Consider the following 27,139-nt stretch of genomic DNA (forward strand, 5'->3'; position numbering starts at 1 on the left):
CTCGATCATTCGATAGGAATTCCCTGATACTCATCATACCCGAGCGCGAGGTTCATGTTCTCTGATTATAGTTGTTAGCCAAAATAGAAATGCTATCGTTCATCAAAGAGACTTACGCAAGCATTGCGTGGCAGCGCCCTTGTTGAGGTTGTCAATCGTGGCACAACTATCCAATATTAACCGAAGCACCTTCAAGGATCAAACCCATAGATGGGATACTTACACAACGACACGCTTTCCGGTCTTGTCAACGGCGAAGCCTCCAATCTCAACTCCGTGCTTGTTCTGAATCGACTTCACAAGCGGGGCTTCACCAACAACCTTTACAAGCTTTTCACCAGCATATCGGTCTTGATAGATCTGACGGATATCTCGAGAAGTCAACGTCTTGTTCAAGGGGATATTGACGGTCAGGTGAATGCCGCGGAACCAGGAGGCGCTAAATTGTTGTCAGTCTCGAGACATAAAGAGGGAAAAGAGACATGACATACACATGCGGAATAAATGATGTCGGCACACCAAGGTGATGGCTGATCTCTCGCTCATGCACATGCCCAGTCAAGCTGTCTGTCGAATGTTAGCTTCCTATTTGCTTGTAACTGAATTCTGAGTTCTTACAAGGAATAAGATTATCATGGAGAAGCTTGACGTCGTTCTTTGGGGAAGGCTTCGTGCCAGCTCCGCTATAACCCGAAGCTCCAAAGACCGTTGGCATGCCTCCCAAATGTTCCAGAATGGGCGACAAGGCCAATTGCGACCCTGTCGCATAGCACCCAGGGTTGCTGATGCGAGTTGATTGAGCAATCTTGCTTCGTTGCACCAGTTCAGGCAGGCCGTAAGCCCAAGTGCCATCAAAACGATAGTCGGCGGAAAGATCAACGATCAAGTTCGAACTCTGACCGAGAGCCTCCACGAACGGCTGACAGACACCGTTGGGAAGCGCCATAACCCAGCAGTCGACCTTGCCGTCTTGGTCCAGTTGGGCTACTTCCTCAGGGGAGAGGTTCTCATAGATGATCTTCCGCTTGCTGTATCCTTTGAGCTCCTGGCCGCAGAGTTCCCGAGAGGATACATGTCGAAGGTCCATATTGGGGTGCTCGTTGAGAAGATCAATCAGGGCTTGGCCTGTGTAGCCGCGGGCTCCAATGAGGCCAACCCGGGATGGTACATCGTTGGAAGCATTCTTTTTACCCAATGGCGGATTCGGGTTTGTGTTGATAGCATATGACAGAAGCCCTGTAGAAGAGAGAAAACGGCCCTGGGAGATGTAGGTGTTTCCCGAGGTCGCTTGGGGGGCAATGCGGCGGGCGCTGATGCGCACCGCCCCAGAAGTAGCAGAGAACATAGTTCTATCAAAGGCGATCTCAATTGACCAGTGGGTTAGTAAAACAGGTTGAATGGACGCTCTGTACTACACGGGTTGTTCTGTGTACGATGTTGTTAATAGCTTGAGAGCGTGGATAATTTTTGGGTGGGGCTTGGGGGGAGGGTTGTGACTGGCTACATAGCCAGCCGAAGTCGGTCGTCTTACGGGAGGATGTTAAATGGACTGTTGTAAGGGAATCTTGACTACACAGAATAGATCATCAGTTAAATAACTGGCTATTGCGTGTGTTAGGAGGCGAGTGGAAACTCTTCCTGCTCTCTTCATCAATAACAAGGAGACCATTTCGATGTATTTATCTCAATGGGTTAGGTAAGTTGCTCTCTACTAACAATAGTATAAGGTGGTATCGTCTAGTGCTACGCTACGAATAAAAAGAAGAACGACGGCCGAACATCGCATTTGGCCTTGATGCACTGCTTTCACTAATGCTCACCTGGCAGGCATGGATCCATCTCAAGGTCCAATCTGATATTGATTCTCTTCCAAGTATGAGGCTCTGAATGAGTGCACGTGGGACCCAAGCCACGGTCATGTGACTTGGGCCTGAAATTGGGACAGGGTGATTGTGGCTGCTGCATGTCTCGGCGCTAGTGGCTCGGAATCCTGAGCATGCCTCAGCCTGAGTCGATGAGGACGAAGCATATCATGGCGCGCATGACTCTTGGCTTCGGTCCCGGACCCGACTAACTTGAGATATGATCACTTCATTCCTCCTGTCCGTGACTGGGCTTTCCTCTGTCACCGGTCCTGCAAAAACTCGTCCTCTCGCAACCGATCTGAGCTATCTTCTACGTATGTCATGTATGACGACTTGGGCGAGAATCAGTGGGGCGGGGAGTGGTTCCGCTGGAAGCATTTCAGCCCAGCTCAGATGGAAGCTCCCCCTTGGGCTTGCATGTCGTAGCTTGGACGAGAGTTGATGTGCTGAGGCTAAGATGCCTCCCGGTTCGTTCCCCGGGTGTTAGCCACTGTACCTCACCTGCGACACATGGTCTATCAGTGATAGTGAGATACGAAACAGGCCAGATGTTAGTGCCCAGGTCGAGAGCAAAGGAGCTTGGGCCTCGAGAGGCTTGCTGCCTTTAGGGCGCCCAGCTGGATGCCACGCTTCAGAAGGATTGGAGATGAGAGCCTGGCGTCTTGTTAAGGTACTGTACCGCATTAACAACTTGACCTTGGTCCAGGGCCAAGTGGGCCAAGCCTTGAGCTGGTTGGAAGTGGCTGCAGCAACTCGGAGTGGGAGCCCCACGTCCCACACATCCATTCTATCTCAGCTACGTCTGAGATGGTTGCACTGTCAGACGTACCTCGTCCCTGAGTCCAACAAGAGGAAGGATTGACAAGCAGGAAGAAACATGTGATGGCAGCATCGAAGCGTGAGACAAATTGGAAGCGAGGTTGGTGTCAGACGGGAGAGTAGAGGCGAGGCACACCGAGATGTTTCTCGTTGTTGTTGAGCACAACTTATCATCTTAGGTACAGCACTGTAGATTAGCCAAATCAGAGCCATGGTGGAATGGGTTGAATTGGTGACATGGATCTGGTCCCGCACCTCCTCCTCTGTTTATGCTTTTACATCCACGTTTTAGAGGGAAACATGGTTTGCCGGAAGTCATTGGGTCATGGCAAAAAGGCGCCAGAGACGGCGCATCCTACTCTTGTGAGCACCCTCACGGCAGGCGACTGACTCTTGTCTGAGACTAGAAAAAAAAAAAAAAAACATAGCTCTCACGTCCTCATTTCGCATCCGTGAGAGTCGCACTTTTGATATGGATGCCATGGATGAGATGGGCGCACGGGCTCGGAGCAAGTCGCCGATAAGCTGGATCCATTCATTAGTTAACGGATCTCCTGCCGTATCCTTGACGGCATTTGGCACCCGTTAGTTATCGACCTGTAAGCAGGGGAACGGTGGTGGCACACCCCTGCTCATCTAGGACTCGTGCGCTGTAAGCAGGCGACCTGCGAGATTCGTTACCGTGAATATCGGCATTGATGGGAACATTAACCGGTCGGGCAGGCTGCTGGCTGCCCACTGCGCCTCGGCAAACAGGAAAGGCGCTGATAAGGTGATAATGGATGGATGCCTGCCTTGCCTTGATGCTGTTGCCCCGGCGGGTGCCAACTGCGAGACGAGTGCCACTCTCGCCTCATGTTCATGGAATGCGCTGGAGCGACGACATCCTTGACCCTCTCGGGATTGGTCCGTCGCAGCGTGTTCCAGTATCAAGAAGTGGGTGCTGGGGCCTTCTGGGGAGGACTCTCCCTCTGCCAGGCCGCTGACGGGATGCGGACCTGGATGGCTGCCCTGCTCTGGAGCCTGGTCTCCCCGTTCGTAATTCATGGATGGTGTGCTAGAGTGGATGCTCCCAAGCTTGGCTGGTGGTCCACCCCCCCAAAACAACAAATCTCCCCCCCGGCGCGCCCGCCAACAGCCTGCCAGCCTCTACCTCTAGCCTGCCAGCGCCCCCGAGCTTGCTTTAGCCCGCCCGCCGGTCGGCCCAACAGGCTTCGCCTCAGGTCTGCGTTTCGTCAATCAATCACTCAATCAGGTCAATCACTCAATCAATCAGGGAGCGAAACCCAGCACCGAGCGTCACCCTCTCACGTTGCAAGTGCCACTTGCTTCCCCTTCCCCTTTGCTTTCCCTTCCTGAGCCTGGGTTTGACTTTATCCCGTCCTCCTTGACGCGGCGTCCGTCAGTCAGACTGCAATCCACCTCGCTCGCTCCCTCCTTCCTTCAAACCCCCCTCGACGCACCTTCCCCCCTCCCCGTCTCGACTTCCCTTTCGCACCTTCCTTTGTGCTTGCACCCCCATTTCCTCTCTCCCTTCGCTGCCTCTCTCTCTTCCCTCTTACACGCTCCCTCATCTCTCTCGTACACACACTCTCCCTCTCTGCAAAAAAGACTGCTCTGTTGGCTGTCGCCCAGAGATTCACGAGTCGAGGCTTTTGTTAGCGCTCGATAACTTCTTCTTTCCCTCTCTTCTGCCTCATCTCTTCGACTTGAGCCCTTGTCGCTGCTGTCGCTGGCTGACCCGAACTCCCCCAATTCTGGCCTGTTTTGAGGGGCCACATCATCACCCCCTTTGCCTGGCGCGCCCGCGCCCGACTCCGATCGTCCGACCTGCAAGCAAGCCTGGTTACGTCAGCCCTGCCTGCGCCACCTCTTCACCAACCTCAGGCTCCACTGTGGTAATCCTCACCAACTTTCACACCCGTCTCGTCGGCGCCTGTGGCCGTGCGCTCGCTGCCTGTCACATTGCCTCAAAACCTCGTTGCGAACCGCATTCGCAACTCCTCTGTCCTCTTCCCCTTGACACCTCGTCAAGGTCTGCTCATGTTTCGATTCTGGGCATCCGAACCTCGGGGAAGTGACAAGACGCTCCAGGCGCCACAGCCGATCGTGGATCTTGTAAAACCACTCCAGCCGCATCTGCTCCCCGGCAACACCACGACGATAGCATCGTCCACCGTGCAGCCGCCCAAACGGAGGCGGCAGAGCTGCGACGGCTCAGATGCGTCGCCCGATCTGGCCGCGCCTGCCAAGCGCTTGAAAACCGATGCCGACCCTAGTCAAGGTGTTCCGTCGGCATGCGACTCGACATCTGAGCCCATCCCTGCGACCCCTGATCTGGAGAGTGCCCGGGACGAGATCCGCCACCAGTTCGGCCTTGAGATTCTACTAAAGCATGATGAGTTGAGGCTCATTAACCAGGAACTCGCCAAGTGCCAAGTCGCGCTGGAACAGCTGCGTCGCTGCCATCTCATTCCGTATCCTGTGAATTGTCCGACTCCCGAGGAGATGCTCAAAGTCAGTGCCGGGAAAGGCCCTGCTATACAATCTCGCCCTGGAGAAGCGGTACCCAGATGGGCGCCTCCATTTGGTGTTGTCGACGGTCCATACGCCAGACACTATGCCAAGTGGCTTATTCCTGACCCTTCCTTCGACGGCATGCAACCTGAGTGGCAGTTCACACCGGAAGCTGCTCGTGCAAGAGCTTCATTCACCGAAGGACGCACGACAAGGAATGGCTTCACCGAATCTGGAAGCTCATTCAAGGGTCGCTCCGCTCGTGGGGTTGCTGGCCAGAAGCTGCAATCCTTGTCGAGTGGTTATCCCCAACCGAAGGACAAGGCTGGTCCATGTATCCTGAAGCGAGCCGATGGTAAGACAGTCAAGCTGGTTTGCTTGGATTGTAACCGTGAGAACTTCTCAAGCACGCAGGGCTTCATCAACCACTGTCGCATCGCTCACAAACGCGACTTTAAGAGCCATGAAGAAGCAGCTGTTCACAGTGGGCATCCTATCGAGGTGACGGAAGGAGGTGGAGTTGTAGGAGAAGAAAAGGCTCCGGCGCCCGCGGCACCGAGCTCGACCTCTGCCTCTGTGCATCCTCTCGCCCGACCCGACATGACTGAGCAGCAAGCCTATGTTGCACTTCAGTCGAGGATCTCGGAATCCCTCAAGCTCTACCATCAAGGCAAGCTGCCTGGTGTGACTAGCATTCCTTCTCTGTCCAGCGAGGCTCCCGGTCGTAAAGATAAGAAGGCGGCTTCTCTGGAGGGAGCTCCAGATATGCCTCACCTCTCTCGTCTCCTACAAAGTCGGAAGTTCGACGGCAACCTGCGTGAATTGGCCGCAGACGCAAAGACCAAGATGCCACTGGACGACTTCGCTTCTGGGGAAGAATCAGAGATGACTGAGACCCCTATTGAAGGCCATGTTGGAAAGGATTCAGTCGTGCGGACACCTGTCGTTATGCGTGTGCCTGCTAAGGCCACACAACATCCAACCATGGTGAACACGTCAGCTCGTCCTGCGAGCAGCAAAGGTCGTGTCCCTCCGATTGCTTTCAAGACGCAGGCGAACTTGGGCTCCGATCTCGGACCGAAGCACGAGCTCTCAGACGAAGATTTGGATATGGAGGATGCTGATATGAGTCCTCACACCATGGTCAGCAACAACGCGCCCTCCCTGGTCAGTGACGACGGAGAGTACGACGATACAGACGACGGCTCCTCTGTCTCTGGCGCCAGCGACAACCTGGAAACCGAGTCGGTCTCTGATGTGGCTGAGATCACACTGGACGATGACCAAGACCCTCGATCACTGCGTCGGGGTTCAAGCGGCGTGTCTGGTGCTGTTAGGCTTGGCAAGGACGATCCTAAACATGTCACCCTGATGACTCCCGTCAAGAACAACACCGCCCGGGACCGACGTCGCAAAGTCTAGGCTGACTTGAAAACTCTGGAAAACGAGGTTCACATGGCGTTCTCAACTCGCAAGCACGCGCACACCACCCACACACGGTTATTATTGCCACGCACAAATACCCAAAAACTTATTGGATTCACCTCTCTTCTTGAACCACCACCTTTCAACCATATTCTTTTATTCGACACTTTATGATGACATCCTGGGGACTGAAAGCTGGAGCAAGGACGGCTGCCTGGTTTCAGTACGTCCAGGAACGAAAAATACGGGGGGACTGAGGCGCCATGCGGGTTTACCGAATTTGAGAGACGTTTTGTTATTGTTTTGATTCCGTTTAGAGATGCATGATTATTACACTTCGGCGCTAGGGGAGATGGGGGATTCCTGAGATTGGGGTTCTGTGTTTTTTGCTTGGTTCTCAATTCCGTTTCGCAGCTGCTGCTTTGCTCAACGACATGGCTCCCCCAGAAGAAGGTGGACGTCTGCTGTATGATGATGGGGTTAAGTTAAGAGAGCCCTCAGGTCACCTTATTTGTATCATAGTATTTGAGGTGGCTCGTGGGTAGGCTGAATACGAAAGACAAGAGAAGCTCAATATTGAGCAACAGGTGAAACAGAGACCCAAGGCCTCGTGAATGTTTGTGATGGTGGTGATGAAGGGCACGGCCATGCTCGGCCATGCTCAGGCCGTTGAAGGAGCCGAGGGAGGGTGCATGATCGTCAGTGGCGTTACTTCAGGGGGTAAAGCTTGGGCTTAGCTACAGTAGCTGCTGCACATTAGCTGCGTTCCTGGGCAATTGACTTTGGGGTCCGTTTTTGAGTTCAAGAATCGGATCTCAGTATCCGTTCAAGTGCATGATACAGTAGATGGCTTCAAATCCAATGTTTATTAATGAATTAGCGTGTAATATATTTACTCTAAAAATCCCAAGATGTACGCGCTTTTGACCCAAGCTTTGAACCAGCTGAAACTCCACCAATTGACGCGACCGAGCGAGCTATCTTAGTTTGTCCCTTAGAGCATAGCAGCAACAACACCAGCAACGGCGAGGAGGACCCCACCGGTGTTGCGGGCAAGGTCGGCAGCGTTGTTGGTGCTCTCGGGGCTGGAGGACTCGGTGGAGGAAGCAGTCTCCTCAGAGGAGCCGGCACCGGTGGCAGTGGCCTCGGCGGTACCGGTGCTCTCGGTCTCGGCGGTGGCCGTCTTGGTGGTCTTGGTTCGGGTGCCGTAGAGTGAGGCCTGCTGGCAGTAGATCTGGACCTGGCTCTGGGCGCTGGAGGCACGGGAGTCATCAGGGCAGTTGTTGAAGCAGCTGTGCAGCGTCATGTTAGTCTGGACGGTGATGCGGAGGAAAGTTTCAGGGGTATTTCTTACGTGGCGATGGCCTCGTAGGCGGCGCAGAGGCAGTCCCAATCGTCACCCTTGCAGTCCTCGGCCTGTGAAGGATACTGTTAGTGTGCTGTGCGTGTAACTCGTTCTAGGGGGCCCATCGTACCTTGGCGTTCTCGGTCTCGAGGCATCGCTTCACAATGTACTCGGCCTCGCACTCGGAAGAAGCAGAAGGAGCGGCAGCGGTCTCGGCGACCGTCTCGGAAGACTGGGCGGAGGCGCCGGCAGCGGCGAGGAGGGCGAGGGACCAGACGAACTTCATGTTGACGGTTGTGGTTGGTTTGTTGATTAAGGGATTAGAGGCGTTGGTGAAGATGTATGGGAGAAGGCTGGAGAAGAATGGAATGAAGTCGAGAGAGATGGATCTGGGGAGAAAGTAAAGGGAGACGGGGGTGGGAGGTCAAGTTGTAATTATACCAGGACGGAGCGAGGGCACGCACGGGGACGGGATGGGGGATATTAGCAACAGGGACTTGTTTTAGCATCTTGACTCTAGTTGGGCCAGTTATGCAGCAGCGGGCGAGTTTGCCGTGCCACCCCCGGGAAACGGCCCATGGGATGGACGGATGGGTTGCAGGGGGCTTGGTGGTCAAGTCAGGGACCGGCCAGCCAGTGGAAGTCTGGATTGTTGAACCTCTGTGTGAATCTGGCGGGCTGAGATCAAAGGGGGCGGCGCCAGATGCAAGTTGCCGTTTATTGGTGGTTTGAGGCTTGAGCGTGGCTTGTTTATTATTTGTTTTTTTTTCTTGTGTTTTCTTTTATTTGCCTACATTCTTTAGCCGTGATTAAACAGACTTGATAGCATAAACGGGTGTTTCGAGAGTGAAAATCTGGTGAGTTTACACAAAGTGGACAATGTCTCCATCCACCATCACAAAGCATGTTCGTATAAAAACAAAAGGTTGCACTATTATCGAGGCTGCAGCTAGGATGCGTCGCAGTAACAGTGCATTGCATTAGCCTGCGTTCCATTTTTTTGGTCCGGGAGGCGCGACAACTCAGGTGGGTATCCATTCTTTTGTTGGTCCCCCGGCTCGTCGCGTCCCCTGATAATACCGTGCTCACTCAATGTGAAAAGATTCATGGATCTTTTCCTTGAGAGAGCGGGTCGACGACTGGCCACTGGCCCCATCCAGAACCTGGTGATGTGATGGGATGGGACCCTGCGTGGTCCGACGAGCGTTGCAATCACGGGGAAGAGGCTAAATCAGCTAATCTCTCCTCTCCTCTCGTGGTGGTCCAAGTGTTGAGTCTACCGTCTCTGGGAGATGATGATGATGTGAGAACCCAGGACGTGGCTGAAGCTGAAAAGCATCACACAGAGAGAGAAAAAAGAAGATTACCATGGCACCCTGTATCACGCTGCCGTGTCTGGCCGGTCATGGATCCATCCATTTGCTGTCCCGTGCAGTGTGGAAAAGGCTTGGGGTTCCTTTGGTGGAACATTGTTGACTGATCGACCGGGCGGTTTCGCGCAGACGCGGGCCAAAAGCCAAATCTTTCTGTTGTCTGTGTTACAGTCAAAGTATCCTGCATCACCATCTTGGTTGCCTCGGAGGCCAACTTCGTATTGACAGATCCTGCGGCTCATGCACCCGTCAATCGAATCGAATGTGGAGGGTGGCCAACAACAAACCGGCAGCGTGACAGCCAAGCCAACCTCTCTCATCGTATCCAAATAAAGTACAGGCCATAGCCCGGCTTACAGAACACTGGAGCCGCGGCAACGGCGTTCCCTCCCCCAAAGGCATCACTTCCATCACGTCGGAGTCGGTGGCGGTAGTGTGCTGTAGATCTAGCCAGATGACGACGCCTTTTTCTTCTGCTGCATCTGGTATTGGTTCATGGCTCCCGTCGCCGGCGCAACTTGGGCCGCCCAGAATGAACCCGCAGGTCGTGATGCATCATATTGGTGATGTGGTGTGTAAACATCCATCTGCATCGGGTTGTGCCACCGATGCCTCATGCAGCTGAAAGAGGTATGGTGACACCAAGACAGTGGACGGAAGAGGTCTAGACAAAAGCATTACCAGCAGATACCATCAACAGAGACGTTTCATCACCACAGTACATCATGAAGCCGTGTTGAACTGACGTGATCAGGCATAGTATAGGATAGGTAGGTGAGGACATGATCGGGAACGGTCCCGATTCTAGGTTAGGTGAGTAGGTAGGTAGCCTAACGGTTCGCATCATGATGCCTAATCCTCCACTATCCACCAGGCAGCTACTTTTCACGCAGGCAGACAGGAAAGATTTGATACATAACTGTTAGCAAAATAGGATAGAGAATAGCTATTTTTACCATCGGGCTTGCAGTGTCTTGTCTGCTTTACCCAAGTCCGTGTCAGGGAGCTTCAAGCTGTGACGAAGAGTGCCCCGCAGTAGCTAAGAACCTGCCCCTCCAAACCAAGCAAACTCCCCACGTTTCACAATAACCACCAACACCACCTAAACAACAAGACGCTGACGACATCCCCTAACCCACTCCAACACTCACGCATCTGCATACTGTCTTTCTTCTGCAACCATACTCCCCGTATCCCGCCGCAACCGCCGCTGCCGTCATGGCTTCTCCCTCAATCACCCTCGACCGCATCCTCGCCGCTGTTCCCGTCACCAACCGTGGCCAGCCAACTCAGCTCTCGACCGACTCCAAGGGTCAACGGATAGCTTATCCCGTAAGCTCAATCTATATCCAGCTGGTCTACGACTATGAGATTTGTCGCTGACTGCTCCTCTTCGCCCATCTAGTGCGCCAAGTCCATCTTTGTCCGCTCCATCGACGACCCTTCAGACTGTCAAGAGTACACCGGCCACACCGCCCCGACCACCGTCGCTAGATTTTCTCCCAATGGCTTCAAGGTTGCCAGCGGTGATGCCACTGGCGTGCTCAAGGTGTGGGAGCCCGCGTCCATCGATAGCACAAGGGGAGAGTACGGCATCATCTCGGGCCGCCTAAATGACATTGCCTGGGACGGCGAGTCGCAGCGTGTCATTGCTGTTGGTGATGGTCGCGAGCAGTTTGGACGCTGCATCACCGCTGACAGTGGAAACTCTGTCGGTGAGATCATTGGTCACTCCAAGTCCGTCAATGCCGTTGCTATGAAGCCCCAGCGACCATTCCGTGCTGCCACCGTTGGCGACGATGGCAACATGGTCTTCTACCACGGAGCCCCATACAAGTTCAACAACAAGAGTGCTCAGCACACTGGCTTCGTTCTCGGCGCTGCCTACTCCCCCGACGGAACTACCCTGGTCACTGTTGGAGCCGACAAGCGGATACAGCTCTACGACGGCAAGACGGGTGAGCCTACCAAGGAGATTGGTCAGGGTGAGCACACAGGAAGCATCTTTTCTGTGTCATGGTCGCAGGATAGCAAGAAGTTCGTGACGGCCAGTGCCGACCAGACCGTCAAGCTGTGGGATGTTGAGGCGGGCAGCGTCATCCAGAGCTGGAAGTTTGGTGAGGATGCCAGTGTTGGTGACCAGCAAGTCGGTGTCGTCTTTGTCCACGGCCGGACTGATGGACTTATTATCAGCCTGAACCTTGAGGGTCACCTCACATATCTTGCCGAGGGCAAGTCGGAACCAATTCGGGTTGTCTATGGCCACAGCAAGAGCATCACTGCCCTGGCCAGTGGGTCTAACGGCCGGGGCTCTGATATTTGGTCTGGCAGTGTCGATGGCCGGGTATACCATTGGGACGTCAAGTCAGGCATTGCGAGTGTGGTTGATGGCCAGACACATACAAACCAAGTCGCCCAGGTTGCGACCATTGATGGCAAGGCTTTCAGTGCTGGTTGGGATGATACCCTGCGAATCGTTGACGAGTCAGCCAAGACGTTCCTGGGAACTTCGGTCAAGCTGCCGGCGCAGCCAAAGGGCGTGAGTGCGTCCAACGGTCTCGTTTACGTCGCAACCTACTCTGGTGTTTCGGTCTACTCTGGCGAGAAGCTGGTGAAGGAGCAGAGCTTGGACTTCACCCCGGGTGCCATCGCGGCATCTGGCTCCCTGGTTGCCATTGGAGCTGACCAAAACTCGGTGCGCATCTACACAGCTGGATCTGGTGGTGCACTTGAGCCGGTCAAGACCCTGACCAACCCTACTGGAACCATTACTGCCCTGGCCTTCTCCAAGGACGGCTCTCATCTGGCTGCCGGAAACAGCGTTGGCAAGATTTATGTCTACAACAGTGATAGCTGGGACCTCGTGACGGACCGCTGGTCGGCCCACACTGCGAGGGTGACCTCCATCGCCTGGGACGACACGGGTGCCTATGCCGCGAGCGGTAGTCTCGACACCAACATCTTTGTTTGGTGCCTGGAGAAGAGGAACCAGGGAAAGCGAATCAAGGCTGCCAATGCTCACAAGGATGGCGTCAACGGTGTTACCTGGGTCGAGGGCGGCAGGCTTGCCAGTGCTGGAGGAGATGCAAACGTGAAGATCTGGAACGTCCAGAATTTGCCTTGAGGTCTATAAACCCCTAGACTAGATCGCTTGACTTCCATGAGCAGAGGGAAGCCGGAGTTAACTTGAGATGAATATAGCTTTTGATAAAGATCCGTTTTAGGGGTAACGCCCCAACTCCAAAAACATGCCACCCAGAGAGTATATATATAAACATACTGGCCGCCTTCGCCGTGCTGCACTTTAGATGCCGAGAATGCGTCTCAAAAGCCAAAACGCCTAGTCGTGAGCCATGGTCGCATTTTGTTCCTTGGCGACCTCATGAGGGGCAAGATCCCAGAGACGCCGTCTGTCGTTTCCCGCCGACGGCACCTTGTTGGGGGGCCAGCGAGCCTTGTTGTCCTCCCACAGGAGCTCCACCTTATGCATTGCTTCCTGTAGATCGTCCACACTGTTTTATTGTAAGGTGATGTTTGTTCTGAGGGGCTAGACGGAAGCGTTTGCATACCTGCCAGTGCTCATGATGGCATACCCCTCCTTTGACAGATGCTTTGCCATCTCGGTTTGGTGATCATTCAAGAGCTGCGTATTGGGCACCACGATGATGGGAAGTCCCAGCTTCCAGGCGTCAAGGATAGTTCCAGTTCCTAAGATTGTGAGTTGCCACATTCCCAATATCAACAACGCCTGTGAAACGTACCCGCATGTGAGATGACGAGACCAAGCTGCCGCTTCCCGTCTAGAGGCTTGCACAGCGTCATCTCCTCTTTCATGAGATTTTTTCTCATGTCAAAGATGTCAATATTGAGACCTCGAGGAGCATCATCCTTGCGGGCAATCAACTCTTTGCTTGCCCAAGCAGCATCTGGTCCGCACTGTACGTGCAGCTCGGTGAAGCCCTGCGAGACCAAGTACTTCCAGAAGGTGGAATCGAGGGCGGCCTCGGTGAGTTTCCTGAAGCCGACGGTGGCGCCGACCGTGACCAGGCAGAACCGGCCAGTGGGATTTGAGTCTGAAGTCATAGGCTCGATTTTGAATGAAGAAAGTACTTCCCGGTGAAGGAAATGTGAAGTTGATGAGAGTGCAAGTGGTGTAAGAGGGAGAGAGGTTATCTCGGTGTTAACCGAAGCTTTTCCACGGTGAAGAGGTGAAGAGCCGCCAGAAAGTGGGATGGCGAAACTTCGGCAACCCGCCAATGCCTGCGCTCCAAATTTTTGAAAGCTTGCCCACCCAATTCCCCAGACGGACGACAATTCGGCGCCGCCATTGCTCCCCTCGAACGACTCGCAATGGCTTCAGCTTCGGCTGCCGCAAGGCTATGTGTTTTGGCGTGCCGCAGGGCGCCCCGGCTTCAACAGATTCCCCGCTCCCAGCAGATCATTCGGCAAAGATCCGTCCCCCACCGGGCATTCGGCACCTCGACGATACGATGGGCGCGTGAGCGGGAGCAGCAGGAGCAGGAGGGCGAGGAGGAGGAGGAGGATCTCGGACCAATTGAGCTCAAGAAGCTCGAGGCTGCGATTGCAGAAGCCGCTACCCCGGAGGGCATGAAGCAGTTGGATGAACTTGCCAAGGAGAACGGCTACAACACGATCGACGAGTACCTGGAGACCGAGCTGGAGCGTAGGCCCGGTTGGGCCTCGGAAGACAGATCGCTGCAGGATGAGATAATGAAGGATGACAGGGGAGAGAGGCCGAACAGGCAGTCATTCTGGTTCGATGAAGAGGATCCCGAGACCAACACCGAGGAGCTGGAGGAGTTTGATGAGGACGACATTACTTCCATGGCGCACGGAAAGCTCGATCAGATCCGAGAGATGCGACAATACGACAGATTGGCTGTCTGGGAGTTGCCCCTCCTCTCAAGTGAGTGAATTGATTCCGGAGTATGAGACCTGGGAATACTGATGCCATCTAGAACTCGCCAAGCCATTCGTCCCTCCTACCGATAATCAGGTCCTCCGATGGAGGTACACATCCTACATGGGTGAATTCCACCCCGCCGAGAAGAAGGTGGTGGTGCAGTTCGCCCCCGACGATCTGAAGCTTACGCCCGTGCAAACTGAGAAGCTCAAGAAGCTGGCCGGGCCCAGGTACAACCCGGAGACGGAGATCATCAAGATGAGCTGCGAGAGCTTCGAGCACCAGGCGCAGAACAAGCGTTACCTGTCGAACCTGGTGGACGACCTCATCGCCGCGGCCAAGGACCCCAAGGAAACGTTCGAGGATATTCCCCTCGACACCCGGCACCACGAGTTCAAGCCTAAGCCGCGCTTCCCCAAGGAGTGGCGCATGTCGTCCGAGCGCCGCAAGGAGCTCGACGAGTATCGCCAGCGTGCGGCCATCGAGGACGTGAAGCGGGCCGAGGGTGGGCTGCTGGTGGACGGCACCCAGGCCATCGACGACTACCTGATGAAGAAGACCCTGGAGGACCAGAAGAAGCAAAAGGTTGCCGAGCTCGTCGCCGCGCCCGTGAAGAGCGCCGGCGGCAGCCGAGCGAGGAGGTAAGGGGTAGTCCCCCCGCGAGGGATGACGTTGTATTATAGTCACGCTAGATCTGGGCGGGGACATGTACAGGGAGTTGAGCTTTGTACGATGTAAGGTTTAAGTGGGCATTTGACAAGATATGCATGTACATTGAGCCATGACGAGTAACGACTGGTCCACTCTGGATATTGATGATGTGACTCGGGGAACAAACGAGGCAACCTTGCAATTGAGAAACTGAAGCAGCTGAGTTTGGGCAGGTCGATCTCAGCTTGATTTGGACACCAGCTAGTCTTGTACTACCCATGACAATGGTTCATGATCGTTGAATCGAATCAACGCCTTCAAAACTCAAGTAAACAGGAAATCTGGTGCACAATCGAGGGAAATAGAAGCTTCGGCCAGAACTCATGATGATCTGACTTTCAAGCAACTGCTGACTAAGAGTCATCATGACAATGAACTCAGTGAAGCACATGATTTATTACCTTCCATGTAAACCTAGCTCTCACGAAACTGACACAAGATAACTTACTCACAAGGGAGGAGGAATAATCGAATGGAAATATACGCATAATGAAGGCCGAACAGACTGTCAACATCATCATCTTGGGGGCCCCTGCCGCGGGCAAGAAGAGTCTGATACGACGGGTGAGTTGACATGACAAGACGAGAGTTTACTCGGGCACCATTCGAAACCTGCAAGAAATTCAGCTGCTGACATTATATATGCAGTACTGCATGGACGTCTTCACGGACCTCTATGATCCCCTTACCGAATCATCCGGCGACAGTCGCCTTGCCCTCATCTCGGGTATTCCAACCAACATCAATCTCGAGCGCATCCCGTCGACTTTTATTCGCTCGGCACCTGAAGCCAAACGAATCGCATCCGAGGCCGACGCCCTGATCCTACTGTACGCCGGATCCTCCGCGGAGGGTCTTGAGGAGCTGCGGCGTATCCGGCTTGAAGTCCTGGCGCCGCACCTAGGCTCCGACGTCCCGCCCACGGCAGTCGTGGCGAGCAAGGCCGACGGCGCGGCGTCGGAGGGGTGGGATGAGGGTGTCAAGGGGGGCAGGGAGCTGGCTGTGCAGTTGGGGGCCAAGTTTGGGGTTGCGTCGGCACTTTGGGGGGATGGGGTGAAGGACGTGGTGGAGGAGTTGGCGGCGAGGGTGTTGGAGAGGAAGGGAGTTGGGAAGCACTAAGTATGGGGAGAGTTTGAAGAGGTAATAGTTTGTGTGTTTGAAGAGTGGTGGAGGCAACTCGCTAAGCTCTCAAAAGTTCGGTTGTCAGCATGATGACGCTGAGGTGGAAGCTATTCCCATGGTTGGCACAGAACGACTTATTACCTAGGTTACCTATTTGATATCAGCAACTCTTGCAGTTCTGGCTCACTTTAATCTTGCTCATTAGCTTTAATATTGGCATTATTGTGTGAAACTTGCTTCGGCTGGGTCCTGGAAGGGCTGTTGCTTGTCAGCTTAATTTGGCTTGTGGGAATTGTCGACTAATCTGGACGCATTGCTTGACAGTGAATGCAGCTGGACTATTTCCATACTCAGATGCAACCGATTTCAGGTCCATTTGAGCAAGGAAGAAACTTGATCAATTGCTGGGGTGAGTGTGAGAGCGATGGTACTAGGGTGAGAGGCATAAAGGGCCATTACTCGGGTGGGAGCTATTTGTTAGTGAGATGGACCTTGACTGCACCAATGTATCTATCCAATCGCATTGAGACTGAACAGTGAGCAACTGCAATATGGGTTTTTAATTGACTGATGATATAAAATGTTGAATACATTGCCAAGCGTTGATGCTCTAGCAACTGTATAATGGGGCAAAGTGTTGCTTGTGATGCGTCTGCTGCGATCAGCCAATGACTGTACTCCAGCCTGTCAATCTTATCCTCTCTCCTCGTTCTCAACTATTACTACCTCCAAGTCAGAAAGTGACCGACAATTGAAAGTCGCATCCATCTTCTCGGGCGCCCGTGGACCCCGTGCCTCGGCACGTCTCAAACACGTGGACGCCTGCCGAGGCGGGAGTAGGTTCCATCCCAGGATGAGACCCAAGGGACAAGGACACGGAGTACTATTTCGGACGAACATGGGGACAAGAGTTCGTCCGTGTCATGTCTCGACCCCTCATCTCATCTTCTCCCTCTTTCCTCCTTTTGCTGTGAATCCCCCCCGCGAACGACGGCTTTAATATTATATAAGTGTATCTGTCCCGATCGATCGGTCGGTCTGGGGAAGCTTGTTCTAAATCCTTTCGATTCGGTAATTTTTCGTTAGCGTACTCACTGTACTGTACGCGACGACACTCTCCGACTGTGCCGCTTGATTAGGAGACACGCACGCTTCTCGTATCATCAGATTCATCACCTACGATCCTTTCCTTTCCTTTGCGACACTTCTTTTCTTTACTGTCCGTATACCCTATCCTATTTGTTACTTTTCTTATACATCTTTCCTATCTGGACCCACGAGGCGCGCCCCTGCCAGCTGAACTGTCGCCGTAATCATCCTCTCAACCAACCACATCTCAACATCATCCACCACAATCACAATGGCTGACAACACCCCGACCTCTGTGATTCCTCCGCTGGAGCACACGGCATTGGAGGACATCCCTGCCAAGGTCGATCGCCTCAGAAAGTCCTTCAAGGCCGGCCGCACCAAGCCTCTCGAGTTCCGCCTCGTCCAGCTGCGCAAGCTCTACTGGGCCCTGGTCGACAACACCACTCTCATGCAGGATGCCCTCCTCAAGGACCTCCGCAAGTGCAGGTTCGAGGCAAACTTCTCCGAGATTGACTGGTGCAAGCGGGAGTGCCTCGATACCATCAAGAACATACAGAAATGGGCCCGCGACGAGCCCGTCGTCAACGTGCCCCTCGAGTTCCGCGCCATGAAGCATCGCATCCGCCATGAGCCCCTGGGAATCGTCCTCAACATTGGCTCCTTCAACTTCCCGTTCCAGCTCAACCTCCCCGCTGTCATTGGCGCCATCGCCGCTGGAAACTGTGTTGTCCTCAAGGCTTCAGAGTCTTCCCCCAACTGCGCCATGGCCCTCAAGAAGATCTTTGACGATTCCCTGGACCCAGAGTGCTACACCTACGTCAACGGTTCTCTCCCCGAGACCCAGCGTCTCCTCGAGGAAAAGTTTGACAAGATCGCCTTCACTGGCGGCAAGACAGTCGGCAAGATCATCGCCAAGAAGGCCGCAGAGACCTTGACTCCGGTCCTCCTCGAGCTTGGTGGCCAGAACCCGGCTTTTGTCACCAAGAACGCCAACCTCAAGCTTGCTGCTAGACGATTGCTCTGGCAAAAGGTTCTATGTGCTGGCCAGGTCTGCATGTCTCACAACTACATCCTTGTCGAGAGGAGCGTTCTGTCATCGTTCCTCGGTGAGCTCAATGGCCAGCTGCGCTCCTTCTTCCCCAAGGGCGTCAAGAACAGCCCAGACTACACCCGTATCGTCAACATCGGCCACTTCAACCGCCTCAAGAAGATGCTTGACTCGTCAAAGGGCAAGATCGTCCTGGGCGGTTCTATGGATGAGTCTGAGCTCTTCATGGAGCCGACAGCTGTCCTGGTCGATGATATCGAGGATAGCATGATGGTGGAGGAGTCTTTTGGCCCCATCTTCTCTATCATGGCATTCGACTCTCTCGACCAGGCTATCCAGATCGCTAACCAGGTCGACCCGACACCCCTTTCTCTCAACACCTTTGGGTCTGATGCCGAGAACAACAAGGGTATGAACCTCCTGCTCATCATTTAGCAGAACACTCAACTAACCGTTTCTAGTCCTGGAAAACGTTACCTCGGGAGGCGCCACCTGTAACGATTCCTTCTTCCACAGCCAGATCCCCCAGTCCCCCTTGGGCGGTGTTGGCCAGTCCGGAATGGGCCACTACCACGGCTTCTACTCGTTCAAGACCTTCAGCCATCAGCGTGTCATCGCCCAGGTGCCGTATTGGGCCGACTTCCTTCTCCGTGTGCGCTACATGCCCTACTCGTGGCCACACCTGAACCGATTCAACGCTTTCACCCCAAAGCCCAACTTTGACCGCAACGGCAACAAGACCAAGGGTCTCAAGTATATCCTCGCCCTGACCTTCGGCCTTGGATCAAACAAGACAAAGGGCGCTCTGTTAAGGTGGGCTATCCTCGTAGCATTGGCTGCGATCCTGGAAGTTAAGAAAGGCACTGTGAGCCAGTTGCTCACACGATCGTGATTTAGTTGATTTCTGATTTCTGCAATTCGTCCGAGTAAAGCAAAATGTTGAACGAGAGCTTTGCCGTGTACTTTTTTTCTTTTTGCGAACACTTGTCCCGATGGCTATCGAGTTCATTGTTGGTACCTGTACAGTTTCGTTGTATAATAGCGGCAAATTGTCCTCCCCAAGTTTATAGTATAACACGCAGGCTGGTGGATGTCTGGCCGAGCAGGGGAGGGCACTACAAATGAGAAGTTGAAAAGCTAGGTATCTTTGGTTGCATTTAATCCTTTTGTCCCACCTCGTAGTCCAACATGTTTTAGTGACCAGTCAAAGTTGCTGCCAGACGGCGTCCCTTGTCGCCACCCAGATACAGGTCGTCGTCTGTAGATTCCCTTGCCAGATCCACGGCTTCGCTGTAGCCCCTTGTAACCATATCCTCATCGACCTTAAGCCCGTTCTCGACGAGAGCGAGGATGACACTGCGGATCCTCGCAATCTCACGCATAGTTGACACCTCCATGGGGTCGTTCTGGCTCGAGTAGACCTTGCTGCTGACGCTCTCTTCCATGCGGTTGATGCCGGCGGCCTCAGCAGCGACGTCGCTCTCAATGTGCTTGCTGATCCAGATGTACCCGTTGACGCCGAGCAGCACGTCGACCTTTCCGCCGGCGTTGGCCACGTCCATGGTCCAGACCTGCCTCTTGGCGCGGACGACACCGCCGCCTCCGCCAGTGCCCGTGACGGAGACAAAGACACCGTTGCGGAGCTTGCCGTACTTGAGACTACGGGTGTGCAGACTAGCAGCGCCGTCCTGGTGCAGCTGCTGGACCTCCGCGACGACGAGGTCACCCTCGGCGAAAAAGCTGCGAATTTGCAGCTCGTCCGTCTCGGTGCGCTTGCGGAGGATACCGCCGGGGAGGTTGATGGCCGAGATCTGGAGGATGGCGAGCTGTGAGGCGGCCACGTCGACGCGCCAGCGCTTGGCCTGGACCTCGACGATGCGGCCGACGACGAGGTCTCCAATCTCGGGGGTGTAGCGGGCGCGCAGGGGACGCACCGAGAGGAGCTTGTTTGTCTTTGTGAGGGTTCCAGCGAGGGAGGATGTGATTGATGATGAGCCAGAAGGGATGTAGGTGCCGTGTCCGCTTTGTGAAGAGGTCAGTATCAGATGAGATTTGAAGATGGAAAGGCTTACCGCATCCACTGGGGATTCGACGTTATCACGCTGCCTGGTGTGAGGATGCCATCGCCGCCAACGTCCGCGCCGCCCTCAGAATCAGAGTCAGAGTCTGAATTGGCCGCTGCCTGTGGCCTTTGAGGCGCGGGAGGCTGAGGCTTGAGGATTGTGATGGGCATTTTGAGATGAGAGGGAGTGCTGAGGTTCAGCTGCTCTGGCCGCTTAGCCAGTAGATGACCGTAGATATACTCTCAGTATCTAGATCTCAAAAGCACAGGATGATAATCTCCTGGTGTAGTCCGTCGTCAGTTTTAGTTGTTGCTGTCGTGCCGTCGGTGGTTGATGAGTTTGTTAAAGGTTCAAGGTGGGTCCTCTAGGTTGAGATTTTAGTCTTTGCTGAACGGCTTGGAATAAGAGCTTCACATGAGAGCCAGCAACTTAAGGGACAAATAACAGCAAATATGTCCCAAGAAAATTGATACCCAATTGCCAATATAGAACTATAACTTAGATAGCGAATTTAGAATTTTTTTTATAAACACCCTTATGTGCGTTGTTACAGTCTGCCTATGATTGGCATCCATGACATCCTCATCCATTCCTAACGTCTCAGCTCACCACTGCTAAAATCACAGAGGCTTTACAACCTATCAGCCATCGCCATCAAGAGGCATTCACTAGAACATTCATATAAGAGTTAAAACTAATGTTGACTTGGGAAAGGTGGTGTTTTCTCAAGATCAAATGGTCAAGGATTGGTAGCTTCATGGTTCACATAACATGAAATGAGATACCACACCTCTTTAGACCGTTTCAGCCCACACCTCTGAACGCCTTCTATGCAACCAGAAAATGCTTTTGATACATCGAAAATCTCGGCCAGCACCGGTTTCTGGCCACCAATGGCCCATGAGCTCGAGAGAATGCCGCTGCAAGAGCTGCTCGCAGAGATGCCAGACATAATATACATGCTAATTCAGACGGAGTAGAGTTCGTTTCGAGTCGTTTCGAGATCGTTTCAACATCACTTGAGTGCCCTCCACAGTCCCATCCATACGAGACCGAGGGAGATGGTGGTGATGCCGAGTTTCCGGCTCCTCATGCCAAAGGGGGACTTGCTCTGGAGGATCAGGGCCTTTTGCCTCTCGAGCTGCGACATGCCCGAGAAGTAGCTGTAGGCAGCGAGGCCAAAGAACGCTCCGCTGCCTACGACGGTGTTAGTCCAGTGTCCCGGCCGCTGAGGAGTCGGGGCGTGAGGGCCGATGGCAAAGAACTGACCAATGACTTTGCAGGGCAGGCAGTCGTCGCCTCGGTCCTGGCGCAGGATGTCCTCGAGCTTCTCTGGTCTCTCCAGAGCCTGGACCGTCGGAATCTTGTCGTCCCCTGCCATTTTGGAGGTTTGTTGTTGAAATCGAGGGGGGGGTTGGCTTTGGCGATGGAAGTTATCACAAGCTTCAACTTTTGAGAGTTGCGTGATGAGCAACGTTGATTGGATGATTTGACCTTCCGATGGCTGAGTAATCCAGGGCCGGGGTCCCAACCAGTTTCGTCATTGTCCGTCCCGCGCTGGCGCAAACACACATCAGTAGCTCTAGCTCATGCTTATCGTGCCAGCCAACGCCTGAGGGAGGTGTTGGTCGACACCATGAACGGCGTTATTGAGGCGCTGCACATTTACGATGACAACCGGTATGTCTTCTACAGTCTCGCTTTTATCCTTCTAGCTAACTCTGTCCAGTAATCCTATCCTATCTCATACCTACGCAGGGAGGCCGCTCTCGGCAACACATCTTCTACCCCTCTACCTAGAACATCCCTCACCGCGGCCGAATCTCATCTACCTCGCCAACACAAGTCCTCCGACCCTCGTATTTAGTCTGACCCATGCGAACCTCTTGTTCCTCGTCACTTCGTCGACCGAGATCGAGCCGCTCCTCGTCTTCGAGTTCCTACACCGCGTAATCGATGCCTTCGAGGACTTCCTTGGCGCGCCGCTCCTGGCCGTCAAGATCGAGAATAATTATGACATAGTCGCCCAGATATTAACTGAGATGTGCGACTCTGGCACTATTAGCACGACAGAGCCCAATGCCCTGCGAGAAGTTGTGGAACAGGAGGGATGGGTTGGTAAACTACTAGGAAGCATCAACCTCCCTGGGTTCGTGTGCCGAATCTACGCCAAGCAGAGCCCAACACTGACAAGCTACCAGGAAAGCGCCTCTGAGCGCTAACTTTTCAAACTCGAGCTCGCCATCCGTGATCCCTTCGAATACGCCCGCCTTGCCATGGAGACGAGCCAACGTGCGACACACGTCCAACGAGATGTATGCCGATGTCGTTGAGACTCTGTCGGTAACGCTCGCGCCCTCAGGAAGGCCACTGGCCGCCTTTGCCAACGGCACTATTGCCTTTACATCAAAGGTGTCAGGCGTCCCGGATATCACCCTGACTCTGACGAGCCCGTCTGGAAAGCACAATCTCGGAGGCATCATGGAGTTACCAGTCTTTCACCCTTGCGTACGGCTAAACCGATGGAAGGAAAGGCCAGGAGAGCTGAGCTTTATCCCACCCGACGGAAGATTTATCCTGGCGGGCTACGAGGTGGACTTGCTACCCTTTACTAGTGGGAAGAGCGGAAGCCTAAGCTCTAATAACCTCAAACTGCCAGTCAATATGGAGGTAAAGACTGGGCTCGGGGCCACAGGATCCGATTTCGAGGTTCGGTTACAAGTCAACAAGATTCTCGGTGCACCTTCTCCGTCCTCATCAGGTCAATTTGGAAGAGGCGGAAGTGGTGGCCGACTGGGAGGACCACATCCAGGATCACCAGGAGCGCCGCTGATTGACGATCTCACCGTCACGATCCCACTACCGACAGACGTTAGGAACTTGTCGGAAATCCGACCTAGCAAGGGCGACGCTAGCTTCAACCCGGGGGAGAAGTTCCTAGAGTGGCACATTCCGGCAAAGGAGCTCTCGGGAGGGACGTGCTACTTCGGGCTCCGGTGTACCGTCGTGGGGCCGATCACAGGCGAGGATGAGGACGGATTCGACCCCAACGGTTTTGGCTTTGGGACCGACTACACGTTTGACGGACCTTACCAGAGCGTGCCGGTGGCCAAGACGGCGAAGGACAAAGAGGGCGCCAGTGATGATAGGGACGTCAAGAAGATTGCGCAGAACAAGATCCTGATGCCGACGTCGGCATCAGTGAGCTTTTCCGTCAAGGGATGGTTGGCGAGCGGGTTGAAGGTAGAGAGCATCCTTCTCGATACGCGCAAGAGTAGGGGACTGGGAGAGAGCGTCAAACCGTACAAGGGGGTCAAGTACTTGACAGTGAGCAAGGGAGGAGTGGAGATACGGTGCTAGGCGGCGGTGCTGCAGGCGGCAGCAGACGGGACGGAGGAGCATCGGCGTCGTGGAGCATGACATGGCATGGCATGGGCTCATGATGTTGAGGAGAGCGCCGCCGGTAGAAACATGCGGATGCGGGCCAATGGCGGCACCTAGAGAGGGTGTCATGAGCACGAGACAAAAAGAAAGCAGAATGCCCCCATGCTGCATGAATAGAACGGACTAGTCTCCGAGGAAGACGGAAGAAAAGGAGTGACCCAATGCCAGCAAAGCAAAAAGCAGCCGTGGTAGATTCGTTCACATAATGTTAAACAGCCGTTGGCCCATGGCGCGCCGTGGAAATGGATCTCGGAGGAGGCGCCAAGGAGCGACGGAGATCCGAAGCCGCACGAGGTCGGGGCATCGGCTCTAAGTGTGGGGCGAGACATCCGACCGCTCGCTGCTGGTACATCTCCAGCGGCCGGGGGGAAACTGCCTCGAGGTGCGTCAACGGCTTGCGGCTTGCGCTGGCTTTGCTATTGGACGCTGTGCGTTGCAAAACATGCGCTGGACAAAAGGGACCGGGCCCCCGATTCCGATGAATTCCATGAGGTCAACGAGGTTCCATTTTGATTTTGGGGGTTGAAGAGAGGATCCGAAAGAGAGAGGAGCACCCCTCGGTCCCCCCCCTGCTCCTGCCGTCAACCCCCAATCCCAATGCCGAGAGTGCTCCTTCCCTCTGGTTGCTGTTAGTGGCGCGCGAGTGCAACTTGTAAGTGACCCCGACGTCACGCAAACTGGAAGGTCCCGGAACCCCAGACCCAGGGTTTCGGTTTCCATTCCCTTTTGTTGAGCGGGCTCTCTCGTGACTTGCCTTTTCCTCTTTCCCCTTCCTTTCTCTTCCCATCCCTCAGCCGCTCAGGGAATTGGATCACGACGGCGGGCTTCCCCAGAATGAGAGCGTCAACCCGTGCGTCTTGACCTCTAACCCGCCGTCCCCAACGCCGTTAGACGGCCATGGAACGGCTCGCGACGACTTCGATGCGGTGCCGTCGCCCTCTCACAGGCACGAGACCGTCGCTACTATCACAGCCGCTCCTGCGACAGCCGCAACCACGGAGATGGAGGTCTACACATCGAGGCGGCACCAGGACCGCTCTCTTCTTCCCAGGCCAGGGCGTCCAACGGGTGGGCATGCTAACGCCATGGCTCGAGGCGTTCCCCTCGACGGCCTCGCAGCTCCGCGATGAGATCGACGAGTATATGGGCTACAAGCTCTCCGACATCATCCAGAATGGGCCCTCCAAGCTCCTCACCGAAACCCCCAACGCCCAGCCCGCCATCATGGCCACCTCCATCTTCATCCTCCGCATCCTCGAGCGCGAGTTCGGCTTCAAGGTCACAGACCACTTCGACGTCACACTGGGCCACTCCCTCGGTGAATTCGCCGCTGTCGTTGCCGGCGGGTACATTTCCTTCCAGGACAGCCTGTACCTGGTGCGCAAGCGGGCCGAGGCTATGTCGGAGGCGACGCGTCAGGCCATCGAGCAGTACGGCGGCGAGTACGGCATGGTGGCCGTCATTTCGCACCCAGAGCACATGGAAAACCTCATCAAGGCTATTCGCCAGTTTGTCGGCGTCTCAGCCGAGGACATGGACGATGTGCCGCCCATCGAACAAGTGCTGATTGCAAACATCAACAGCAAGAATCAGATCGTCTTGAGCGGCAACATCGAGCGCATCAAGACCCTCATCGCCCACCTCCGCCAGTTTTTGGGCTACGATCCCCGTGCCGTCCGCCTCAAGGCCGACAGCCCTTTCCACAGCCCGATCATGAAGCCGGCCGTAACCGTGATGCGAAACCTGCTCAACGAGGGTAGCCGGGTCAAGGGTCGCGAGAACGAGGACATGGTGACATTTCCTGGCCGGCTACCAATAGTGAGCAATGTGTCTGCGCGGCCCGTATGCTGCAAGGCCGACTTCAAGGACCTGTTAGCCCGAGGCTGCCTCGACACGGTGCGTTGGTGGGAGAGCATCAGGTACCTCGATCAAGAGGGACGGATTCGACGCTGGGTAGGCGTGGGGCCTGGCAAGGTCGGGCGCAACCTCGTCGGAAAGGAGGTGGGTATGCGCGGTAAAGATCTAGTAAAGGGAGGAGGCGTATGGGCGATTACAGACCCTTCAGAAGTAGAAGAGGTTCTAAAGGGATTAGAAGACACTGCTGGCATCATGGAAGATGACGAATATTCAGAGTAAAAAGGACGTATAAAACAAAACGTCCGGGGATAGTGTACGAGTCTGGAGCGTTTTCATGAGGTATTGGGACCGGGCCCGAACAACGGGAGGCTTTGGCATGATTTTGGGGTTTGGTTTCTGGGTGTACGCTAGGGAAAGGCTGCGTGCAAAATACGCAACTGGCGGGATCATTGACGAAGCACTTTTATAACATCTTTATGGATCAGGTTATCCTCCCAATTATCGAGGTAGAGACGGTCATGGTATGGTTATGGTTACGGGTAGTGATGAATGAGGGTCCCGCCTCAATGTTCGGTTTCAGCCTTCCAAGGGAGCTAAACAGAGACATTTCCGACTTCAGACCTTGAAATTCAGATACCAAGTAAATACCTACATACGCAAATAATAAGATACATCTCGCAAACGGTGAATTTATTTGCGTCCATCGGTGGCCGAGCATGTGTAAGTGGGGTTGCGCATAGACGAGCCATGAGGTTGGATGGATATGGGCATCGCCAACTAAAGCTGCCAGCTTCACACCAAGCAAGCTCCAACTCTCAGGCTTCACCTCTCTCAACATCCGACCTCCGACATCGCACCCCGCAACCATGTCTACCGCGATACCTTCAATCGCCTGCCTCGGCGTCATCGGCCGTAATGTGAGAGACTCCCCCAGAAGCAAATATGCACTGTCAACTGACTTCGTTCTCCCAGAACAACCCCCTCCACATCTCCATCTTCCCCTCGCACGACCCGGCCACAAACAACTTCACCCCGATCCGCACCCCGCTCCAGTTCTCCCTCCTCCTCTCGTCCACCATCGACGTCTTTGACCTGCGCGCCCGCAACAACGCCGTATCGGGCGTCGGCCTCTCGGGCGACTTTGGCCTGCTGCACGCCGTCGACGACCGCCTCGCCGCCTACGGCTTCGAGACCAACACGGGCGTCCGCATGGTCTGCGTCGTCGACATGCGCGGCCGCCGCGTCGATGGGAGCGCACCCGTGGCCGCAGCCTCACGGGGTGCCGCGGCCGCTGGCCTGCGCGACGCCGAGCTTAAGCCTGTCTTCCGTGCCATGCAGAGCGCCTACGTGCGTCTGTTGCAGAACCCCTTCTACGACCCGGACGAGCACGCGCCCCTAGGTGGACGAGGGGGCAGGAAGATTACGAGTCGCAAGTTTGCAGAGGACATGAAGAGGATAGGAGAAGGCTGGACACCTGGCGTGACGAGTCTTTGAGTCGACGTTAAGACGGCGTATGAGTAGACCACAAATACAA

General features: G+C 54.6%; 12 protein-coding genes across 12 annotated transcripts; 7 read left to right on the forward strand and 5 right to left on the reverse strand.

Moving 5' to 3' along the window:
- Positions 1-5: 5 nt before the first annotated feature.
- On the reverse strand, positions 6-1,345 carry NCS54_00693300 (Semialdhyde-dh domain-containing protein; the record flags this gene model as incomplete). Its single annotated transcript, XM_053152374.1, has 5 exons — positions 6-61; positions 117-166; positions 224-439; positions 492-567; positions 619-1,345. 5 exons carry the CDS (start codon positions 1,343-1,345, stop codon positions 6-8), a joined length of 1,125 nt encoding a protein of 374 aa, XP_053008349.1.
- Positions 1,346-4,727: 3,382 nt separating this feature from the next.
- Positions 4,728-6,623, forward strand: NCS54_00693400 (Hypothetical protein; the record flags this gene model as incomplete). The annotated part of the gene is made up of 1 exon (XM_053152375.1): positions 4,728-6,623. The coding sequence occupies one exon, from the start codon at positions 4,728-4,730 to the stop codon at positions 6,621-6,623; it is 1,896 nt and encodes a 631-aa protein (XP_053008350.1).
- Positions 6,624-7,620: 997 nt separating this feature from the next.
- On the reverse strand, positions 7,621-8,356 carry NCS54_00693500 (Hypothetical protein; the record flags this gene model as incomplete). The annotated part of the gene is made up of 3 exons (XM_053152376.1): positions 8,102-8,356; positions 7,981-8,042; positions 7,621-7,918 (listed from the first exon to the last, which is right to left on the reverse strand). The coding sequence occupies exons 1-3, from the start codon at positions 8,255-8,257 to the stop codon at positions 7,621-7,623; spliced, it is 516 nt and encodes a 171-aa protein (XP_053008351.1). The 5' UTR covers positions 8,258-8,356.
- Positions 8,357-10,562: 2,206 nt separating this feature from the next.
- Positions 10,563-12,468, forward strand: NCS54_00693600 (ANAPC4-WD40 domain-containing protein; the record flags this gene model as incomplete). The annotated part of the gene is made up of 2 exons (XM_053152377.1): positions 10,563-10,676; positions 10,750-12,468. The coding sequence occupies 2 exons, from the start codon at positions 10,563-10,565 to the stop codon at positions 12,466-12,468; spliced, it is 1,833 nt and encodes a 610-aa protein (XP_053008352.1).
- A 216-nt stretch (positions 12,469-12,684) lies between these two features.
- Positions 12,685-13,454, reverse strand: NCS54_00693700 (UDP-N-acetylglucosamine transferase subunit ALG13; the record flags this gene model as incomplete). Its single annotated transcript, XM_053152378.1, has 3 exons — positions 13,106-13,454; positions 12,914-13,052; positions 12,685-12,856 (listed from the first exon to the last, which is right to left on the reverse strand). Exons 1-3 carry the CDS (start codon positions 13,425-13,427, stop codon positions 12,685-12,687), a joined length of 633 nt encoding a protein of 210 aa, XP_053008353.1. The 5' UTR covers positions 13,428-13,454.
- A 240-nt stretch (positions 13,455-13,694) lies between these two features.
- NCS54_00693800 (MRP-S28 domain-containing protein) lies at positions 13,695-14,913 on the forward strand (the record flags this gene model as incomplete). Its single annotated transcript, XM_053152379.1, has 2 exons — positions 13,695-14,271; positions 14,324-14,913. 2 exons carry the CDS (start codon positions 13,695-13,697, stop codon positions 14,911-14,913), a joined length of 1,167 nt encoding a protein of 388 aa, XP_053008354.1.
- Positions 14,914-15,468: 555 nt separating this feature from the next.
- NCS54_00693900 (Hypothetical protein) lies at positions 15,469-16,098 on the forward strand (the record flags this gene model as incomplete). Its single annotated transcript, XM_053152380.1, has 2 exons — positions 15,469-15,543; positions 15,628-16,098. The coding sequence occupies 2 exons, from the start codon at positions 15,469-15,471 to the stop codon at positions 16,096-16,098; spliced, it is 546 nt and encodes a 181-aa protein (XP_053008355.1).
- Positions 16,099-17,461: 1,363 nt separating this feature from the next.
- Positions 17,462-19,133, forward strand: NCS54_00694000 (Aldehyde dehydrogenase; the record flags this gene model as incomplete). The annotated part of the gene is made up of 2 exons (XM_053152381.1): positions 17,462-18,650; positions 18,703-19,133. 2 exons carry the CDS (start codon positions 17,462-17,464, stop codon positions 19,131-19,133), a joined length of 1,620 nt encoding a protein of 539 aa, XP_053008356.1.
- Positions 19,134-19,434: 301 nt separating this feature from the next.
- On the reverse strand, positions 19,435-20,474 carry NCS54_00694100 (ECR1-N domain-containing protein; the record flags this gene model as incomplete). The annotated part of the gene is made up of 2 exons (XM_053152382.1): positions 19,435-20,263; positions 20,314-20,474. The coding sequence occupies 2 exons, from the start codon at positions 20,472-20,474 to the stop codon at positions 19,435-19,437; spliced, it is 990 nt and encodes a 329-aa protein (XP_053008357.1).
- Positions 20,475-21,319: 845 nt separating this feature from the next.
- Positions 21,320-21,685, reverse strand: NCS54_00694200 (Hypothetical protein; the record flags this gene model as incomplete). The annotated part of the gene is made up of 1 exon (XM_053152383.1): positions 21,320-21,685. The coding sequence occupies one exon, from the start codon at positions 21,683-21,685 to the stop codon at positions 21,320-21,322; it is 366 nt and encodes a 121-aa protein (XP_053008358.1).
- A 255-nt stretch (positions 21,686-21,940) lies between these two features.
- NCS54_00694300 (Hypothetical protein) lies at positions 21,941-25,884 on the forward strand (the record flags this gene model as incomplete). Its single annotated transcript, XM_053152384.1, has 4 exons — positions 21,941-21,984; positions 22,034-22,453; positions 22,506-23,631; positions 24,844-25,884. The coding sequence occupies 4 exons, from the start codon at positions 21,941-21,943 to the stop codon at positions 25,882-25,884; spliced, it is 2,631 nt and encodes an 876-aa protein (XP_053008359.1).
- A 587-nt stretch (positions 25,885-26,471) lies between these two features.
- On the forward strand, positions 26,472-27,099 carry NCS54_00694400 (Hypothetical protein; the record flags this gene model as incomplete). The annotated part of the gene is made up of 2 exons (XM_053152385.1): positions 26,472-26,522; positions 26,578-27,099. 2 exons carry the CDS (start codon positions 26,472-26,474, stop codon positions 27,097-27,099), a joined length of 573 nt encoding a protein of 190 aa, XP_053008360.1.
- Positions 27,100-27,139: the final 40 nt, after the last annotated feature.

Source organism: Fusarium falciforme, chromosome 5, assembly GCF_026873545.1.
Source record: "Fusarium falciforme chromosome 5, complete sequence".
Taxonomy (NCBI): Eukaryota; Fungi; Ascomycota; class Sordariomycetes; order Hypocreales; family Nectriaceae; genus Fusarium; species Fusarium falciforme.